This window comes from Chelonoidis abingdonii, chromosome 22 (genome assembly GCF_003597395.2).
Source record: "Chelonoidis abingdonii isolate Lonesome George chromosome 22, CheloAbing_2.0, whole genome shotgun sequence".
Classification (NCBI taxonomy): domain Eukaryota; kingdom Metazoa; phylum Chordata; order Testudines; family Testudinidae; genus Chelonoidis; species Chelonoidis abingdonii.
In genome coordinates this window covers 3,994,991-4,015,862 of record NC_133790.1, presented here as the reverse complement: position 1 = coordinate 4,015,862, position 20,872 = coordinate 3,994,991, and the positions used below count along the sequence as shown (strand labels likewise).

Below are 20,872 nucleotides of genomic sequence, written 5' to 3'. Positions count from 1 at the left end.
GTAAAATTCTCTGCATAACAATAGCCTTGTAAAACTGAGTTATGAATTTTACAAGGAAGCATATAGATGTTTTGTATGAAACTGAATAGTTTAAAAACTGAAAACCTTAATTCTAGTTTCTCGTGGTAATGGCTGTAGTTAAGTTACAAGTAATTACCATGACATGTTATCTTGTAACCAGACTGTGCTAAGTTAAACAGTCATTAGATGACAGTTTGTGTTCTGAAAAAAGTTACTTGGCATTTCTTTTAACAGTTGCACTCTTATTTGAACGAGGGTAGGTGTGTCCACTGCCTAGATTTTAGTGGCATTCAAAGTTAAATGTGCATTAATATGGTACATTTAATTAAATCATGATAGAGATAAATACATTTTTAATACACCCCACCTTCCTAGACTTACCTTGCTGAAACAAGGCATTTTGTTGCAAATTTTCTCTATACTTTGATATTATATGCTGAGAATGCTCCTAGGGGCTGAGAATCTGCCACTTTTGTTGAAATGTAATGGGATTGTGGGTTTATAAACCTTTTGAAAACTAGGCCAGCTTCTCTATACATCAGCGCTTAGGTAACTACAGTGATGGATGCTATTAGAAAACCCTAAAATCAGTAGGTAACCACAAATCCCAAATGTACAAATGACCACTCTCTAAAGAATGTGGGGTTCTCTGAAGGGATTTGTACACTTTATACAGATTACAGAAAATGATTTTGGCAAATCCTGGATCAGTAAATCATGTTTAAATCTGCCATCAGGAGGGAGGAAGGTCAGATTAAGATGCTGCAATGTTTCTTCTTTAAGGATGAAGAATGTTTACGGCCTGGTGAAGCAACTGATTTAAGCTTCCTGGAAAAGTTGGAAGAGAAAGTAGGAGATCATGCCCACTTCCAGACGTATGCACTTATGCTCTGTAACCTACTGTAGGGGAAACTTTCCATAGGGTTTCCAGTGTTCTGTTCTGAGGTCCTGTTTTATACCAAAGAAAAGTTCCAGTCTAGCAGGCTGCCCGCAACATACCACTATGATAAATGACATTATTAGAATAGCAGCAAAGAGTTCAGTGGCATCTTATAGACTAACAAAGGTATTGGAGCATGAACTTCTGTGGGAGCATCTGACAAAGTGGGCATTCACCTACGAAAGCTCATGCTCCAATACACCTGTTAGTCTATAAGGTGCCACTGAACTTTTAGTCTGGATCTGTAAAAGCAGCAAACACAGCTACCCCTCTGATTGTTCGAATATAATCTGTGGTATGTGAGAGGAGGGAATTCCTGTCTTCCCTGTATCAGTAGCTTGCCAATATTTAAGCCTAGTTTATCCATCCTTCTATGTGTATTTTATATCCAAATCAGGGACCAATCCTGTGAGATGACAAATAGCTTCAACTTGCATCAAAGTCAGTGAGAGCTGAAGATACTTAGCACCAGGCAGAACTGAGCCCTGGAGATGAGATCAGCTTGCAGAGCTTAGATTTAGAGCCAGATACAAACTTCTCCAAAGAGCCCATCTCCATGAGATGTGTGTGCCCCTGCTAGATTCTTCCCAACAAGCATCACTTTAGTAAATATTTCTTTTGCTCCAGTGCCTAGTGCTAGGTCTCTGTTGTGGTAGGTGCTTACAAATGCAGGTGAAGACAGGGTCCCTACCTAAGTGTCCATAAGAGGTGGCTAACTAAAAACCAGTGAGGAGCCAGCAGTTCACAGAATCAAGTTCTGAAATGTTACTTCTGGCTGTGTGACACTCAGGACAATTCCTTGTGGAGAGTCAGTAACTAATCTGCCTGCTACTTATGTTTCTTAATATCCTACTCTCTTTGAGACTAAGATCTTCAGAGAGAATTGCCAGAACTACTCCATTTTTAAAAAAGGCAATGCATGTTGGAGGGCAACATCAGTGTGAATGCACTTCAGTCACAAATGGAATCTTGCCATTATTAAATATGTATTATAGTAGTTCCCAGAAATACTAAACATTCACTGTTTCAAAGTTTCAGTGGGGTCCTCTTTGCATTAGGTATCTGCTATTCATGGAATACCATTAACTGTGTTTTTTGCCTGTAAAATTTTGGGGTGTCTTTTCAAACTGAAATAAGACAGAAGCCAGCTGCCATCCTTATCCCAGCCACATAGACAAAGATAATAAAAATATCTGAACATTTAAATGTCTTCTGCAAGGTGTAAAGTGTATCCTGAATGAATGGCCTTTTCTAATGAGGATATAGCAGGCCGCATAAGATTATGGGAACTACCATGACAGTACATGAACCATTTCTGTTGAAATAGGCTCTTCGTTATTAGATGGCTTCTGACCAATTTGTGAAATGTCTATATAGGCCCCAACCCTGCAATCAGATTCATGCTAATAAGAGCCTAACTTGATGTCAGTTTCTGTTTTTGCAACAAACTGTTCTTAGTATGGTTGATTCCACCATTCTCATGAGCTGAAGAAACTATTTGGCTTCTTGTTTTTCTTTCTGTAGCCGCAAGCTTGCAGATCAGAAGACACGAAAATCAATTGACTGGGTGGATTTCCGTCTCCTTCACTATGCAGGGGAGGTCACTTACTGTGTAGTAGGTGAGTGGATTAGACAAGCCTGCATTCTTGAAGAACATTTTAACGGTTCTCCCTGTGGCATGTGCTTTAACTTGCAGCACTTAGGCGGGTCGTCGCAAATCCTCCACCTCAAGTACCTGATTAGAAAACGATTCTGAAATATACTTCCCCTTAAAGGGCACTCTGTCTTTCCTTTTTTGGTCTTATTTGGACTATCTCAAATCCCCAAGTCTAAATTTTTGATAGAAAAATTCAGTTGTTTGAAGATTTAATTCATGCAACTCACTTTTCAGAAATATGGGAATCTATATAGATGTGGTTGAAACTGACATGCGGGGCCGGGGACAAATCAGCCTGTATGGGCCCCCCCTTAACATTTTTTTTTTTTTTTTTATACACGTGAAATCTGGTTACAGTGAACTTCAAGGGCAGCTGCAGGTTAAATATTGATAGCACCTAGCTGTATAATTAAAAGGTAGTTATGTTATCGTTCTTGTGTATAACTATAATGAAGTTCAGATAATTAAAACTCACTGTGAGGCAGTCCCGCCCCAGAACTGACCTGCATGGACCCTCTAGCTGGGGGCCAGTCTCTGAGCCACTCTGCATCCACCATGGGGAGCTCATGGGCCAGGGCCTGGCAAGCTGGACCTGCCCCTCACAGAAATAACCAGCCGCGAAGGGGCCTCTCACAGGCTCCCAGGGCCTTCCTGTGACCCTGCTGCTAGCAGGCTGGTCTGGGGACTCAAGGCGGGCAGCACTGAGGAGGGCAGCTGATAAGGCTGGGAGGTCCTGGCCCATGGAATGCCTGCATGGGACCTGCGCAGGGATAATCGCCGCTGCCTCCAGCACGGCAGGGCAAACCTGAGAACCGCTGCCAGGATCCTCCCACAGATCACCACTGAGATCCCCCAGCCCTGATCAGCTCCCAGGATCCCTGAATCCTCCCGAGCAACAGACGCATGCTGTGATGGGTGCACGCGAAGTATTGCATCTGACCCTGTGATGTCAAAGCGTGGGGCCCCCCAAAGCATGGGGCCCAGAACAGTCATCCTGATTCGCCCTACCCCAAGGACGGCTCTGCTGACATGAAAGCATATCCAGGGAGAGGCTAAATTGAACACTTGGGGTCAAGCTGTGTGAGTAATTTCATTTTCACACATGAGTAAATTCACTCGCACATAAGCCAATAGGACTACTCATGCAAACAAAGCTGTGTGCATAGGTATTCATAAGATCAGGGCCTTGATTGTTAGTTGCTAATAGGAAATTGTTGGGTGAATACTCTGGGCCAGATTCTTAGCTGATGTAAATGACACACAGCTCTTGAAATCAATGGAGCTACCCTAATCATAACAGCTGAGAATCTGTCCTATCTTCTGGTTCAGCTGCAAGGTCTGGGTACAGCGCAATTATAGTTCTAGAGCTTCAGTCACTAACTGCTTCAGACAATTGCATCGTCTAAACAATACAAATAACTTTCACTGGCCTCTGTGTGCATTCTGCGTTTCTTTAACTTGAGCACAATGCTTGTTCCTCATGTAGAATCTAGCATCACTAATGGTTGCAGTGGCACTTCCATATGTTGGTTCCTATGTGCCGTGAGTGTTGCGATCTATGGATCAAATGTCTGTTCTAAAGACCAGTTCTTAAAGGTGGTGGTCTTTTTCTGCTCCTGGTTGCAATGAGACTTTCACATAGAAGGGTCAGCTCAAAGAATGAATATTTTATTTCAGATTTACATTTTATTTGGCACACAGCTGCGTAACAGTTGCAGGCAAAGATTATATCTGGTCAAATAACCACTTAGCTTGGCTGGTCTGCCTTGGTAATGCCTAATAGAAGTTGAACTGTCCTTGCAAGATGGAGACTTCCCTGCTTATGGCTGATTTGGGTAGTGACCATTTGGATTTAGAGTGTCTGGAGGATGACAGTTCTATTTTGTGGCAACTTCTCAAGTGTCAACATTTTTTCGTTCTTCACTAAAACAAAACCCTTTGAACAGACGTGTGCTAAGATGTCCACTTTGGATCCATACCTGAGCTTGGGGGTGTGGTGGGTGAGAGACTTGCACTCTACAACCTGCTGGGTAGGGCAATGGTCTAGGAGGTGAGACATGTAGGTCTAAGGCCTTGCTCTGGTTGATTCAGAGCAGAGTTTTTCATCCCGGATCACTCTGAATCAGGCAGAGCTGAGACTTGAATTTTGGGTCTTCTACATCGCAGGTAGGTACCCCAACCAGCAGGCTATAGAGCATGCCTCTGTCTTTGGCTTTGAAATGAAATTTTGCTGAAAATGTTCTGACCCCCTCACACATTACATCTTGAGAGCTGCAAAAGCAGCAAATTCATCAAAAACCTCCTAATTCTCCTCTAATTTTCTTCAAAACGTTTGTTTCTTAAAACTTTCTTTTCAGGATTCCTAGAGAAGAATAACGATCTCCTGTATAGAAACCTAAAAGAGGTAAGATGCTGTTGAATCACTGGAATTGGCTTTTCAGAAGGATTTTTTTGTGATAGATCTTTAGTTTGGTTAAGTATCTGAGTTGCTTTTACACAGTTTCAAGCATTTCAATGGCCATTACAGGTCATGCAGTGTTCTGGAAAGCTCTTGTCTATGCAGCCTCATTTGTTCGCTTCTTCAGCAGCAGCCTGTGGGAGTAGTGTGCCCATTTCCTTTACCTTTACACTCCTCTGTTTCAGGTACTGTGCAAGTCTAAAAATGGTATAATTAAAGAATGTTTTCTTCCATCTGAGCTAGACAACAGGAGACGGCCTGAGACTGTGAGTTTCATCCCTTACATACAAACCTATAAGGAAGAGCAAACTAACTTCTGAAATAGCTTGGCTTCCGGAGGCCTAATCCCTCTTCCTGAGCTAATTCTTGACTTCAGTGGAATTCCTCAATAGAGCAATACTGAGGCAGTCTTGAAGGGGAGGGAAAAAAATGCAATACTGCTGCTTAGATCTCAGTAAGGAGTGTGATGCATCTCTTCAGTGGCACTTGTGGTTTATTCAGCACCTGAAACTTGGTGGGTGCTTTCCATGGTAAATAAAGATTGTTCAGTTCCTGAGGGTTGCCTGACACATCTCTCTGCTTGGCAGATTCTGAGGGTAGTTGGTTTAAGGAAAACCCTCCAGAATTCTCATACACCTCTACCCCGATATAATGCTGTCCTTGGGAGCCAAACAATCTGACTGCATTATAGGAGAAACCGTGTTATATTGAACTTGCTTTGATCTGCTGAAGCATGCAGACCTCCCCCCTTCCCCGCCGGAGCACTGCTTTACCGCGTTACAGCCAAATTCGTGTTATATCAGGGTAGAGGTGTATTCAAATGTGTTCCCACCTCACTGAAGGATTTTGGAAACACGTGTTTTAATTCAACCTACAACTCAAGGACTGGAGTAGGGCTCTACTGTTGACTTCAGTAACTGCACTGTCTTCACTGTATCATTAACAGAAACTTCATTGTCTGTACAGGTTGCAACCCAGTTCAAAAACAGCCTGGCTAGCCTAATAGAAATCCTGATGTCCAAGGAGCCGTCTTACATCCGGTGTATTAAACCCAACGAGGGCAAAGAACCTGGTAAGGGATGTCCTTGTTATCGTGGTATTGGTGGGGTGAAGAGGCAGACCCTCAGCTATGGTGTAACTCCTTAAAAAACGGACAGAGTCCAACACCTGGGTGCCGCCAGATGCAGTAATGGAGCAGACCTGGAACACTTCATAATGAAAGGCCAAACTTCAGTGAAAGTGGGTCCCCCTGGTTCTGGCTGCTGAACTTTTTAGTGCTGCTTATACACTAGCCAGCTACGCATACTTCCTATATCACATACAGCTGCTACTTAGTCTGTGCTTTTTTCGTCTGCTATACAGCCCTTAGAATTCATCAAGGCGTGCCACATGGGCTGCCGAGCAGTCACCCCTATGCAGCCAGCACTTGGTAGGCTAATCTTCAAACATGGCTGAAGTACCCCCAGCATACTGCAAGAATCCCCTTTCTTAGTGACAGGGAATGCAGGAGAACATTTTCTGCTTCTTACTAGCAGAAAACCCCATCATCCATATACTGCACCTCTCAGAATAGACCCATTCTCCTCAAGGTTTTCAGGCCATAGCTGGTTCCTGGTCTACTTAATGCCTTGATATGGTACATTTATCAATCTGCCTAATTTCTAACCAGAAGCAAGCAGGAGGGGGCACCACTGGTTAGAGCGGGAGATCTGGAGTCAGGCTCTAGCTTTTGGAGGGGAGGTGGTGTGGTGATGGGGGCAATGGGAGTCATGATTTCTGCTGCTTTTCTTGGTCCCACCCTCCATGATGAAGGTTTGAGCTAAGTCACTTTGTGTGCCTGCTTCCTGACCTACAAAATGGACACACTTATCTCACACTACTATAGTGAGGCTTAATTAAGATTTAGGTACTTTGGAAAAGTACTATCAAAGTGCAAGGAGCTACAGTGTGAAACTCTTACATGCCAAGAGAAAGCAAATATTCTTGAAGTTGTGTGAGGGGAAGCCGGTTCATTATCCACGTAATGTTTCAAAAAGCCAGCACTCCCTGCTGAAGCACCTTCACTTGAAGTAATTGCACATCTGGTGCTTCCCAAATTCTCTGGGCAGCTGTACCAGTTTACCATGCTAAGACCTTGTCTGTACCAGCCAGGGCCCATCCACCACCTCCATGTTCACCTGTGTGTCCTTGTTTCAAGCCCTGGTCTAATGACTAGTTGACACAGAGGCCCATTGGTGCCAGCTGCCAAAAGGTCAACTTCTCTGTAACAGCAGTTCCTGACAAACTCCTTACACCTAGCATGCTGCTTTCATGGTCTTTATGCATAAAGAATATCCTGTGAGGGCTTAAATGAAAACCAGGGTCATGCTGGTTATTAATATCAATGTGAAATGTGTGTACAGACAATATTTATGGCGTTGTGTATATGTACCAAAAATGTTTTAAAGTCAGTTCCAATCAAAGAAGGCAGAAGGTAAGATGGGCATCTGTCAAAATGTAAAGAGTTGTAAGGCAACATAATGGAAGCCCTACTTACATGCTGAGTCAGCCAGAAAGGCGCACACTGGAGAATGAACTACAGCGGGTTACCCTGTGTCTGGGGGCAGACAGTGAACTCTGGGGAATATAAGGAGTAGGTTCTCCTGCACCTGAGGAAGTAATCAGGCAGCGCGATTTCCATTCATGAAAACAGGATCCCTACCTACTGTGGCTGGAGGCACTGTAACGGACGTCTGAGATAGACAGGCTTCCTCGGAGACCAACCTCCTGTTTTTCTAGAGCATCAACTGATTTTGTTTTGTACGTCACCTTGGTGTTTCTGTTCTCCTTATTCATTGTCTCTTAAATCTTAATTTGGTGTTGACAAACTTACAGCTGTTTTCACTATTAATATAACTCAGTGCTGTGGTATTCTACCAGGTGCTGATTCTGAATTTGATCCTATGGGTTGGTCTGTGCACTGTCCCCTTGGGGATAGCAAACCTGGTAGATCTGTGAGTGGTCAGTGGACAGGAGCTGAATATTACTGGGGAATGCTTCAAAGGGGCTCAAGGAGTGAGGTGCACCTATTAATCTGCAGGGTTTAAGGGGGCCTGAGGAGATGGTTTGGGTGGTAGTATCAGGGAGCTGACACCCAGGTAAGCCCAAGCAGGTCTCCTTATTGCTGGAAGTGGGGGGGCGGGGGCAGGGCGGTAACAAGATGATTCCCAGTCCTGGGTACCCTCAGAAGTGTGCCACTAGCCTACCATGGAGCATGGGCTGCCAAGTGCATGCAGCTGAATGAAAGGTGGGTAGCAATGGTAGTGGGGCCCAGAACAAAGGCTTGCTGCTGAGGAGGGAGCACAGAGGGCCAGGCTGGTGCCAGCGTGCAAGGATCAGGGAGAGGATTGTTCAGTGGTTATGGTGCTAGCCAAGGGCAGGGTTCATTTCCTTCATTCTCCACAGACTTCCTGTGTGATCTTGGACAGCTCACTTAGGTGCATTTAAAAATGTTACTCAAAATCCCCTTTGAAAGTGTGACTTAAGCACCGATGAAAATTTTACCCTTGGCTCCTCTGCTTCAGCTCACAATCTGCGAAGTGGGGGAGTCACAGCCTCTCACACGGGGGTTGTGAGCAGAACTACAGTGAAGATTGTGAGCTGCTCGGAGTAAATAGTAATATGGGCTGTAAAACACAGACTGACTTGTTCAGCAGACGCTCAGTGGAGCTTACCAGGCTGTGATCACACTTCATCTGCCTACCGTGGTATGCCCTGCTGAAGTGCTGCCTATCCTGGTATATGGAATAGTGTGAGTGATGCCACTGAGAGAACTTACAAGTGATTCCTGTTCACTCTGTAAAGCATTCACTACAGGAAAGTTCGATGATGTCCTGATAAGACACCAGGTGAAGTACTTGGGGTTGATGGAGCACTTGCGGGTGAGGCGAGCTGGCTTTGCATACCGGCGAAAGTATGAACTCTTCTTGCAAAGGTAAACAGAGTTCCCTTGAAAGGTTGCTACTCCTAAAAATGTAAAGGCACAGTGAGGTCAGGTTTCTCAAGATACAAAAGGATCCCTCTGCCTTGGAGTCCAATGTTACATCAAAGCTCAGGTCTCCTGTGTGCAGGGATGCCCAAGTGTCAGCAGATTGTTGGTCACTTTCTGTGTGTAAGGGCTTTCAGATGCTGCTGTGCTCAGCACCTCGGCATTAGGCTACTGTTCTGGGGACCCTCAGTATGGGTTTAAGTGACTAGGCCTAAAAACTTTAGGTAAATGTCTTGGATTTACAGAATTTAAGGCGGAATCAGTGCAAGAAAGAAGCTGTCTTAGGCACTGCTGTTGTGTTGAACATATCTTATCTTTGTCTGCTTTAATCATCTGCATCCACTTTAATCTACTTGTTGGCCTCTTTGCTCTTTCTTTCAAACTAAGTTCAGTCTCGTTGATGTGCCCCATCACTGATCTTTCTAGATACAAGTCCCTGTGCCCAGCTACTTGGCCTCATTGGCACGGACCAGCAGCTGATGGTGTGGAGAGGCTCATAAAGCACATTGGGTACAAACCTGAAGAATACAAATTAGGAAGGTAAATGCTCTTTTCTCTTGCCACAGTGTGTTACACCAGATAACCAGGTCAGGATACTGCTCCTTTTAAAACTGTTGCAATGGAGGATCTTGACTAATAGGCTGTGTTCTTTCTTAGAACGAAAATATTCATTCGTTTCCCAAGGACTCTGTTTGCCACAGAAGATGCATTTGAATACAGCAAACACCTGCTAGGTACAGTTCCAATTGCCTTTTTATCATGCAGAGCCTAATAACCTTTTTCATCTGAATAATGAAAAGAAAAAGTCTGTCCTTTATGAGCATTCTTCATTTGTTTGTGAGAAAAATAATAGATGCCAGAAACACAACATCACTGGAGGCAATTATGGGGCTTTCAGGAGATGGAAGTTACAGGAACGGGGTAAGGATTTCAGGTCTGACTGATTCTAGGGAGGCTTGAGGTCTTTGGTATTTGTGTATGCAGGTACCATGATTGCACATGCAATACTGAGTTTGCACACACACATAGCTACTTGGGCACCTCTTTAAATTCTGTGGATGCAGCACCACAGCTGAGAATAACAGCTAGGTTAACTATCTGTGTAAATGTAGATGCTAAAATGCATGTGCTGGGAAACCTCTGCTGCTTAAACATGGCTTACTGCTTCCATTTTTGTCATGATTAGTGCAGTGCTCTAATATGCATATAAAAAGACCCCAGTCTAATGTCCTTTACATGGAATCTTCATCTCCAAAGATCTTAAATGCATAATGGGAATTGCTTTGCTGGCACTGAAATGCAACTGTTCGCGAGCACACACTAACACCTACAAGAACCAGTCATGTAAAGGAAGCTTACCATGCACGGCAATGGCGTAGAAATGCAGTGCCATATAACAAACCATTCGGAGATGGACCGAACAAAGAGCAGACCAAGCCTGCATAGTTAGGAACAGCCAGTTATTGGTGTATCTGTTACCTGAAGCTATAGTCCAAGATGTGAGGTGAGGATCATAGTCTGCAGGGCCCTGTGGGGGTTGAAGAGATTCCTGAAGAGGAATAGAAATAAGCAGACTGCAAGGTCAGAACAAAATTCACATTACACGTGTTCTGTTACATCAGCCCTGTGGAATTCACTCAGAGCATCTGTAGATTTTTCACCCCCTCTCCTGGAGGAGTTGCACCCCATGGGGATGCTGGGGGAGACATCCTTCTGTGCCAAGTACTATCTGCCTGAGGGCAAGAAACAACTTCCCTTCTAGGTAGGTAATCTCTTAATTGGCAGTTACAGGGTTTCTTGTACCTGCCTGTGAGACATCTGGTACTAGCTGCTGTTGGAGATAGGTTAATAGAGTAGGTGGACCCCACTTCTTCTGATAAGGCTATTCTTGTGTTTCTCTTTTTGACAATGACATTGTGCCCCATGCAGAACCTGCATGCTTTAATTGTTCTCACATAGACTCCCCACCCATTCCTTCTTAGAGCTGACCCTGTCACAGGATATTTTAAAGCTGATTGAATTGGATGCATTTTCCTTGTGAAATTGGAAGGCCATCTCAAACTGCTGCGACTCCATAGTATCAAGAAATGTGTTTTATTTTCAGTTACGAGAATACAGGCCAGATACAAAGGCTGCTTAGGGAAGAGAGAATACAAGAAACAGAAGGAAGCAGGTAAGTTTGATCATTCCTTAGTACTGAGTTTTCTAACATGAGTTTGTAAGTGGTCGAGGATACCACTTCCCTGCAAGCAACTGCATCTGCACTAAACTCACCCTATCTAGGGATGTGTGACTTGTCTTTAGCTGCCAAATAACCGTGGCTGACAGCAGCATTCAAGATAGTCAGCCAGTTTCTTCATTACTCAACTGGCTTGTGTAGGGCCGGCGCTTCTATTGAGGCAAACTAGGCAATCGCCTAGGGCGCCAGGATTTTTGTGAGGCGGCATTTTGCTGGGGGGGGAGGGGAAAGGGGGCGGCAGGCGGCTCCAGTGGAGTTGCCGCAGTCATGCCTGCGGTGGGTCTGTTGATCCGTGGCTCCGGTGGAGCTGCCGCAGTCGTGCCGGCGGACGGTCCGCTGGTCCCACGCGGCTCCGGTGGACCTCCTGCAGGCACAGCTGTGGCAGCTCCACCGGAGCCGCGGGAGCGGCTCACGGGGCGGCGAAATGGCTGTGCGCCTAGGGTGCGAAAAACTCTAGTGCTAGTCCTGAGCTTGTGTGACCCTGTTTCCTACCGCGCATGTGTGGGTCCCATCCCAGTAACCTAGAGGAGATCAATGCTGCGTAAGCATAGTACCCTCTGCTCTACGATGGAACATACCTGGATGCTACAGCACTGGGAATGTCTGAATGCTCCAGGAGAGAAGTTTTTGCTTGGTTTGCTAGTCAAACCAAGCAGCTCTGTTCCAATTAGCTCGCTGGCTTGTCCTGTTTCTATCCAAGTGTGTTACAAGGACAGCTGTGCTCTCCAAAGGACACTAACAATAAGAGCAGGTCTAAACATTTTTTTAACTGAATACATCAAGCACCATGCTGGCCTTATTGTCATTGAGGACATTGGACCTGGTGTTGCTCTGAAGTTTAGGATCCCAATATCCCCACATTCCCGTCAACAGAGCCACCGTAAAAAACAGTGCTGGATCCAGGGAGATGTATGAAGAGGTCTGAAGCATTCGTGCCCTTTACTAAGGAAATGATTCCTGACTTCCAAATCGGCAGGGGATTTAGCAGGATTTGACAGCAAAGGGACTATAAATATTTATAAGTGTAACCTATCAGTGTGGCTGACTCTTGCAGCTATTAAGCTTGAGGCCTGCTGGAGAGGGGCGCTGGCACGCAGAGAGGCCAAGAGAAGAATGTGGGCTGTTGAGACCATCAGAAGGTAGGTTCCACCATGGGAAGGTAAAAGGTGTGTGTGTGTGTGTGTGTGTGTGTGTGTGTGTGTGTGTGTGGTGGGGGAGAGAATGGGTACTGGGGCACAGGTGGGGTGATCCCAGAGTGGTACCTAGCAAGTATAAGTCTACTCTTGCCCAGCCTGTAGGTGCCTATGGCAAATACCTACTTCATGCCTGTTTCTCATCTGCCACTTGTTATCCCTTTGCAAATGTTGCTCTTACCTCAACCATCTTCAAATGGTTATTTCTGGCTTGACCAGAAATCTCAAGCCCCTTCTCATGAACTTTGTGGTCCACTTTCCAAGGCCAAGTAGATTCTTATGTTTTGAATGAGCGTCCAGACTTCACGAGTGATCCTCAAACCAAATCTCTAGAAGTTACCCACTCTTCACGTCTTTAAAACTGACTCTCTTGCCTGACTTTTTAAAATAGTGCTTTGGAATCTCAGAGCAGAAGGTCATAGATCCGATCTTCTCTTAAACTTGCAAGCACAATTTATTGGTGCATTAAAAATTAATGGTTTCCATAAAATGGAGTTTGGGTGTTGAGTGGACTAGTCTTTTAGTGTTCAGCATATTGTAAATCTGAGTTTCTCTGCTACGGAGACTGGTTGGTTGCAGTGCTTTTACTGAATTGTACTAAGCAGTTGTTGACATGAATTTTCTAACCTTACTTGCCTTCCGCTCCCATTACTTTCTGAATTCCATTTGTAAGCAAGAGTTCTGATTAGGATCTTTCCTGTAGGTTTATAAAAGGCTTCATAAATCGAAAAAATCCTCTTTGCCCAGAAAACAATGAGTTTATAAACTTTGTGCAGTTCACCTATCTCACGAAGCTCCGAGACCACGTTCCCAATAATGTCTTGGACAAGAACTGGCTCAAGCCTCCTGCTATCTTGGAAGAGGTGAGGACGGGGTTTATGATATAGTGATACAGTTTCAAGGCACTGCTTGTTTGTATAAACTTCCCTTCTAACACAGTGAAGTGACTCCCTCCAGCTCCGCGCTCAGCCTGCAGTGAACTGCACTCAGGTGCCCCGAGAGAAGCGGCTCACTTCGCTTGCAATGTTGCCCCCGTCCCTACTAATTTTATTGTTGAAAATTGTTAACATCAGAAATGCAAGCTCATTACACTAAGATCAGTTACTTAGGGTTGCCAACGATGTATTACAAAAATAAGGGACTCTTCTTAGGACCTGCATCTACCTCCTCCTGATATTAATAATACGAAGCATTACACACTACATTTGCCAGGGGTATTTCTTTTTTGCAGCACTCAGCAACTCTGATCTTGTTGTCAGCAGCGGCTCCAGGCACCAGCGCTCCAAGCGCGTGCCTGGGGTGCCAAGCCACAAGGGGTGCCCTGCCGATCCCTGTGAGGGCGGCAGTCAGGGTGCGTTCAGCGGTTTGCCTGCGAGACATCCCCAGTCCCATGGATTTGGTGGCAATTCGGCGGTGGGTATGCTGAAGCTGCAGGACAAGCGGACCTCCCATAGGCAAGCCGCTGAAGGCTGCCTGACTGCTGTGCGTGGGGTGGCAAAAAAGCTAGAGCCGCCCCTGCTTGTTGTAGAGAGAGGGAAAAAATAAGGGACATCCCCTCTTGTAATAAGGAGCTGTTGGCAACCCCATGTTGCAGTAGAAGAACAAACCCCACAGCATTTTAAACTTGGAGCATGAATAATTTGTGTGTCCTCTTGGATCTCTGTCTCACATTATATCTCACAGCTGGGGCTTGGCAGTATGAGAGGTATGGCCTTGCTTAGTGTAAGAATTGGATGAACAGTTCAGATCATCCCCAAGAGAATACTAAATTTAAAACAGGTCACATTTTTATTGGCCTTCTAATCCTTGGTACAGGGTTGTCAGAACACATCAGATACTTGAACCATGTGTCTGAGATTCTGAACTGTCATTTTTATAGAAACAGCATCTGTTCTTATATGAAACTCCCATTTCCTCGATAAACATCTTGGATCCCTTCAGCTTCAGAAATACTACTCTGCATTCACCTAATGTACAGCATTTTCAAAGCACTGCACAAACATGAACCATCTCTCCCTAGAGTAAACCATTTTATTGGGCGGGCAAGAGGGAGGGAACCCGAGGGACAGGTTGACTTGTACCAAAGTCAGACATGGAATTGGTGTCCAAGCTGAGATTAAATTTCACAAATTCAGTCCATGCTGCCAGTTTGGTTCCACACCAGTTACATCTGGACACCTGGTGCATGTTTACATTGGAAATACATTCTGTTGTTTTCTGCAGACCTCTGAGATGCTGAAGAAAATCTGCATGAGGAACCTAGTGCGTCAATATTGTCAAGGGATTACAGCTGAGAAGAAGGCCCAGGTAATATATGAAGTCTTGTGTGTGTTCATGAAGGGATGTGGTAAGACATTCCATCAGATAAGTGTCCTTTTCTTTAGGGAGTGGTACAAAGCAAAAGCTATAAAAGGTAATTAACTTTACATTTTATGCTAGCCCAACCAATGATTCCTTCTCCCCTTTACCATAGGAAAACAGATATTCATGCTTTTCTTTGAGGGTGATGGCCCTGACCTTCTGTTGTGGAGTATTTTAAATACACAGTACTATTCTTCCCCATCGCCTAAGCGGAGACCTGTGTAATATGAATGGGACTGTTTCCCATCGCTTTTCAGATGAACAGTGTTTATATATATAAAAAAAAACAAAAAACCCCACCTGTCAGGCTGGTTGTTTACTAAATCCTTGCAGTAGCACCACAGGAATAAACTAAACATGGTGGGAGAAATGCAGCTTTACAGCTAATGCACAAATCGCAGGAACCCTGCTCTAAGAGTGACACCCTTCACTCAGGCTCTAATCTGGCTAGTGGGGAAACTCTCCTGGGAATATAAAAAGATTGTTTGTTTGTTTTTTTCTTTTTAATAGTTGCAGCAAAAAGTAGTAGCAAGTGCCATATTCAGAGGGAAGAAGGATGGCTACCCGCAGAGCATAAGCCAGCCCTTTGCAGACACCAGGCTAAGTGAGTATACAACAAACAACTTCACTCCTGTGCGCCTTACTCAATGTAGTCCCATTTAATATACTGGGGAACAGATCCTGAGGTCTGTGGAAGCTTTGCCTGAGTGAGGACTATCCAGTTAAGTCCTGTAGGAAGTGTTTTCTGCTGACTGAGCTCTGGGTTCCAGTATCCTGTGGCTTATTATGAACTGACACCCAAAGGCAATCTGTTAGAGGAGACCTTTCAAATACACACAGATTTTAGTGTGTTTCAGTTGCGTTGGGAGATGGTTTTGATTATTAATGGGATGCTTTCTGAGAAGGAGCTTCACCTAGCTCTCTCTAAAGAAAGAAGAGCCGGACTGGAGAAGTATCAATGGGAGCTAGTCCTATCCAAGCTGAGGATGTACCCCTATGAGATCAATGGGGCAAGAGACAGGTCAGTATAAAATGTCCTTACTCAGTAAATGAATCTTAACATTTTGGGACAAATATTTCGCAGCAACAGTTTCAGGAGTCCCTCTAAGTGAGGCCATAAAATCATGGAACGTTCAGAGTTAGAATGTGGATGAAGCTTATTGAGATTAAAACAGCGAATGCAGAGGCTGGATCAATTCTGATGGACATGGTGGCACTGCATACACTTACATACCGTGTGGTACGTGTTTCTGGTTTGCTTCTTAGGTGAGAAAGACGTAAACCCCAAAGTACTGCAACTAATTCGTGGTGAGAAGGTCAAGGTAAGGAGGAGACATCTGTGACTGAACATCTTATCAGCAACATCTCACTGTCATCCCCCTCTCTCTTAACCAGGTTACTGCCAAGACTTGTAAACATGCCAGCGTTAACCTTGTGACTTCAAAACAGTGTCACAGCCAATTCTAAAGGATGATACATGCAATCAAATAACCAGTGTAGCCAAATATTTTCACACTGGCCAGACCCATGTCTGGGTTATGTGAGTTTAACTTTAAAGACCATCCTTGTGCTGCTTTTGAGTAAGTATGTACCTAGGAAGCTGAAGAAACACAAAATTATTTATAGTATAGAGGTTCTTTTTAAGCCTTCATCGTGGGGGAATGGTTTATTGATCTGATCATGTGTGTGGGGAGTTCTTATGGGGCTTATTGACCTAACACATTAATAGCATCTTCAGGCTCAGTTGATTCTGTTTTGAGAATCCTGTAGATGGAGTGGTTGACAGGGAATTCAGTGCTGCTTTCCTTTTCTAGGATGGCTGAATGATGGAAGCCCAACAACTTAATGCCCCATTATTGTTATGCCTCTGCCAGCACATAACTGACGGTTAAACTGCAGATGCATATAGTGCCCATTATGTTATCCCATAAAGCTGGAGGGCCATAAAAAAGTTACAGAATAAACTGTTCCCCAAATCTCATGATCTGCCCCCACTCACAGCAAAACCTCCCACCCCCAATTTCATAGCTTAATGAAACCAGTACTATCTATTTCCAGAGTATTCTAAACAGGGGAAGGCAATAACACCCTAAATCTTGTCTTATGCTATAGTTCCCAGAATTTCAAGCTAATGTTGCCTAATTCCTGAGTTGTCTCCAATTGGAGCCTAACCTCGCTGGGAGCTGCTAACATTCACATGTTGTTTCAGTATGGGACGCCAGTTGTAAAATACAACAGGAATGGGTTTAAAGCACGAGAACGGCAACTTGTTCTGACCCAGTCAGCAGCTTATGTGGTGGAAATGGCCAAGATCAAACAGAAGATAGACTATGTGACTCTGAAAGGTAACATGTAAGTCAGTGCTAGTTCTTCTCTTGCAGAGGTCATCAAGGTCTTGGCAAAGGGGCAGAATGTGAAGAGAAAGAGGTCTTACCCCCTTGCTAATTCCTCCTTCCCTCTAGGTTTCCAACCCCCTCACCTGCTGTTTAACTTAGTGATTAAATCCTTTACACTTCTTGGTGGTTTGTAAAAAGAAGCTCTCAAGTACAGAGGGTTATTGCTTCACTTGTTTCCTGGTGATTCGCTGAAGGATGACGACAATTCATCAGCTAATGCAGTGTGACCTCCTGTGACCGTGTGCCTGAGTATCAGAAACTAGCACTTTTTTCTAAACAACCGTACTCTACAGGGATTTTTCCTTTAAGTCTTACTATTGTCTAAAGGGTTCATTCAGTTCTGGGCTGAATTACTTGTGGGGGTAGTAACTATATCTCTCTACTCTTGTTTGAGAAAACACCTTTGATTCTCCATTACTGTAACTAACAAGCATCTCTCGGAGAGGAATCTTATTAAATGACCTCAAAACCAGACCTCATCTGAGGAACAAATGTCAGGTTGCTCCACTAATTGCACAAATCCTTTCTATTTATAAAACCACTGATCTCTGTAGTAGAGTAGCAGTCTGTATCTGTATATGTGCTGCATGCAAATCTTTATTCGAGGTTAGGGAACTATATCTGTTAACTAAAGCAAACAGTACATGAGGCAAAAGGGATTAGCGTACTAGATTCTTCAGAGGAAATAAGTTTCCAGACATCTAAAGTGCAGCTTATGCACATGTCCATGAAACTGGTGTAATTTGGAAAGGCATGGCTGCACATTCAAAGTGTGTGCTTTTTTAATACCCCATTCTGGCAAGATAGTGGAATTTGTTGGAGGGGATGGGGTTACATAAAAAAAAAAATCCTTGATTATGGCTAGATAAAACAGAATATTTTCAAAATTAGCTGTTTCAGTATGTTAGGAATTAAAACAGGAAAAACAAATGGGAAGCAATGTAAGAATAATGTCCAGGAATTGGCACTGATGCTTATTTCTCAGCTGCTTTTGGAGCAAAGGTTTCTGGGATCTGGTAAGTGGGAGAGAAGGTTTTCCTCATACTTGAAAAGGTACAAATTCAGTGTATTATCCTTTTCTACACACAAGCCACAGCTTGAGGGCCCTGATATTGTAAACAAAACTACCAACCTTCACCCAGGATGAGGATTGTGTTTTTTTGGGTTTTTTTTTTTTAAGGTGTTTCTACCAGCAATCTGAATGATGGGCTTTTGGTCATCCATGTTCCTGAGGGCAACAAACAGAAGGTAAACTATCAGAAAGCTCCTAATGAGCCAGGCAAATGTGGAATGTCTTCACATGAAACAACCAACTTGCTATAAATACCAAATGCACTAGGGGCAGGCATTTCACAAACCTCCTTATACAGGATCACTGGTTTGAGAGGGGGGAAAAAATACCATAAACTGTTAATTTACCTATCATTAGAAAGTGTCAGACATTTCTCTGCCACTGCTAGGCCATTGTGAAAGTATTTCCCTACGTTTACAAAATGTTGTCTAGCTTCACTGCTGGTCTGAGATGAAAAGCTCTTTGCCCTTGTGCCTAAGAATGTTGAATTATTTTGTCCCCATTTCTGCTTTCAGGGAGACGTGATCCTTCAGTGTGAGCACATCTTTGAGACTGTCACAAAGCTCTGCATGCTGGCCAATAAGCAGAACGCTGTCCAAGTTGTTCAGGGAAGGTAAGCACCTATGTTGCCATTCATGCTACATCTTATGAAGGGGTTACGTGGCACTGAGCTCTCCCATTTAGTCAGCCAAAAATCTTTTGACCTAGCAGTCCACACCTACCTGACAATGCAGTGTGCTTACGTCATCAAAGGGCAGGATTTGGCCCTTAAGCTCATTAGGAGAGTAATCTGGAGCTTGGAGCTAGTTTTCAGGTAATTGTTTCACAGACATTTCCCCAGCAGTAGCTGTGGTAGTGATGACTGTGCAGGCTTAGTTGATGTAGGTGAAGCAGGTTGAAGAGATGCAGCACTATGTACAAGTGGACTATCGTGTATCAGTGCTAGCGTGAATGATATGTCCCCATAGTACATGTGGGTTCCAGCATGTCTGTGTAGCTGGATAATCAGCTGTCGGTTTTACTTAGAGTTTTTTCATTTCATAACCTTTAAAATGCAATATTTTTCAAACTGCTTCCTGCCATGGGAACAAGTCTGAGTTGTTTGACTGTTGTGTAGTCAGCTGGGTGATACCCTGTTCATTTTGATCGAACATACTGCAAAGACAAGATCATGGAGGAGCCTTAAACTGCCAGCAGCTTAATGGTTGGGTTTTCTTTAAACTGAGCTGTGCTGACCCAATGGCTAGACAGTGTGCCATCCAGATCACTCCAGAAAAATGCAGCTCTCAGCTAGACAGGAGCAGGTTCTAGAGACGCTAAACACTGAGCAGAGGCAGTTGCTTCCAGATAACATCTGACTAATGCTACCGGCTCAGTATGTGTTTAGGCCTTGTGGGCTTTCACGAGACAGGGAGGTGATGTGTATCGATCCTAGACTGAAACCAATGGACTGCAAAAGATACATTTTCCTGCTCTTTATCTTCCTTCTGATTGGGTTACTGTAATACAGCATTTAGGTTTGTTCAGTCCAGCCAGGCTCCCTCATTTAGCATGCTTATTTTTTTTTTCTTTCATTAGTTAGGGTGTTCTAGTAATCAAACTGCTGTTCTGGCTTGGTTGCACAAGTGCAATTGTTCAGAGAATTTATTTGTCTGAGGGGTTTTGAACTTTAACTTAATGAGATCTGCCTGGGGAACAGAACCAAAGAGGATCTTAGAGTAAAGCTATTGTAAGGAAAGCACATAACAAGTAATATACATTTGTGCACTTGCAGCCTCCAGTTTCACATCAGTTCTGGGAAAGCAGGGATGATAGCTTTCACAACTGGGCAGGCGCCTCAGATCTATAAAGCCAAAAATGGACACCTAACAGTGGTAAGACCTGATTTAAGAACTAGAATTCTAAGTTACATCTGACACTGCTTTTCACATGGGTGATGTAAGTGAGCAGAGACTGCTCTGTTCATTTGGAAAACGGGACCGATTCCTTCCTCTCGTTGTCTGTGCATTACAGTGTTGGGGTCAGATAAATGACTATGCTTCGTCTTACTCAATACATCTCCACTCTGTGTATTCTGAGTCCTGCCTATTCACCTTAGTTACACATTCTTACTCTTGCTTCCTCCTGTTAGTCCTGCAGAGCCAGCCTGGCAGTGGAGGGGGAGCTAGATTTTCTTCTGGCTTCTGCAGCAACAGAATTGTTCATCAGACTTGACTGCAGAATCTTCCTCTATGGTGGCAGTGTGTGAGCCTACAAACACAGCTGGACATTCAGGTCCAGAGCAGAGTTTGTGACTTTGGTGGTTAGGAAGAAATAAGCAAACTTTACCTGCTTTCCCTGAGAAAGCAAGAAACCCATGGTTCCATTGGCATAACCACGTCTTTAAGGCACTATCAAGTCTCTAGAGACTGGTGGATAAATCCTGCCTCACACCAGGGAGTTTCTTCCACCTTCTTGCTAGCATTTGGGTAGAGAAGAGCAGGAAGACTGACTGACAAGCCAGAGTGA

At 44.1% G+C, this 20,872-nt stretch overlaps 2 protein-coding genes across 4 annotated transcripts in view; one reads left to right on the top strand and one right to left on the bottom strand.

Moving 5' to 3' along the window:
• Positions 1–20,509, top strand: part of MYO1H (myosin IH) — a 36,395-nt gene extending 15,886 nt beyond the window's left edge. Inside the window, exons 13-30 of the mRNA XM_032805426.2 lie at positions 805–896; positions 2,486–2,580; positions 4,976–5,022; positions 5,262–5,342; positions 6,043–6,148; positions 8,932–9,049; positions 9,530–9,643; positions 9,761–9,837; positions 11,208–11,276; positions 12,397–12,481; positions 13,239–13,398; positions 14,759–14,842; positions 15,407–15,500; positions 16,163–16,218; positions 17,106–17,241; positions 18,473–18,540; positions 18,880–18,977; positions 20,139–20,509. Of these exons, the coding sequence (XP_032661317.2) occupies positions 805–896; positions 2,486–2,580; positions 4,976–5,022; positions 5,262–5,342; positions 6,043–6,148; positions 8,932–9,049; positions 9,530–9,643; positions 9,761–9,837; positions 11,208–11,276; positions 12,397–12,481; positions 13,239–13,398; positions 14,759–14,842; positions 15,407–15,500; positions 16,163–16,218; positions 17,106–17,241; positions 18,473–18,540; positions 18,880–18,977; positions 20,139–20,280 (1,722 nt within the window). The 3' untranslated portion in view covers positions 20,281–20,509. The remainder of the gene's footprint in view (positions 1–804; positions 897–2,485; positions 2,581–4,975; positions 5,023–5,261; positions 5,343–6,042; positions 6,149–8,931; positions 9,050–9,529; positions 9,644–9,760; positions 9,838–11,207; positions 11,277–12,396; positions 12,482–13,238; positions 13,399–14,758; positions 14,843–15,406; positions 15,501–16,162; positions 16,219–17,105; positions 17,242–18,472; positions 18,541–18,879; positions 18,978–20,138) is intronic.
• KCTD10 (potassium channel tetramerization domain containing 10) overlaps positions 1–20,872 on the bottom strand; it is a 399,500-nt gene that overhangs the window by 18,432 nt on the left and 360,196 nt on the right. For 2 of the 3 annotated variants that reach the window (XR_012654701.1, XR_004377158.2), the window contains exon 7: positions 18,425–18,520. Coding sequence is in view for 1 of the 3 variants with exons in the window: in XM_032805429.2 (XP_032661320.1) it covers positions 18,509–18,520 (12 nt within the window). In the remaining 2 variants the exon portion in view is untranslated. Of the gene's footprint in view, positions 1–17,892; positions 18,521–20,872 lie in introns of those variants that run through there. The other variant, XM_032805429.2, reaches the window with a different exon arrangement.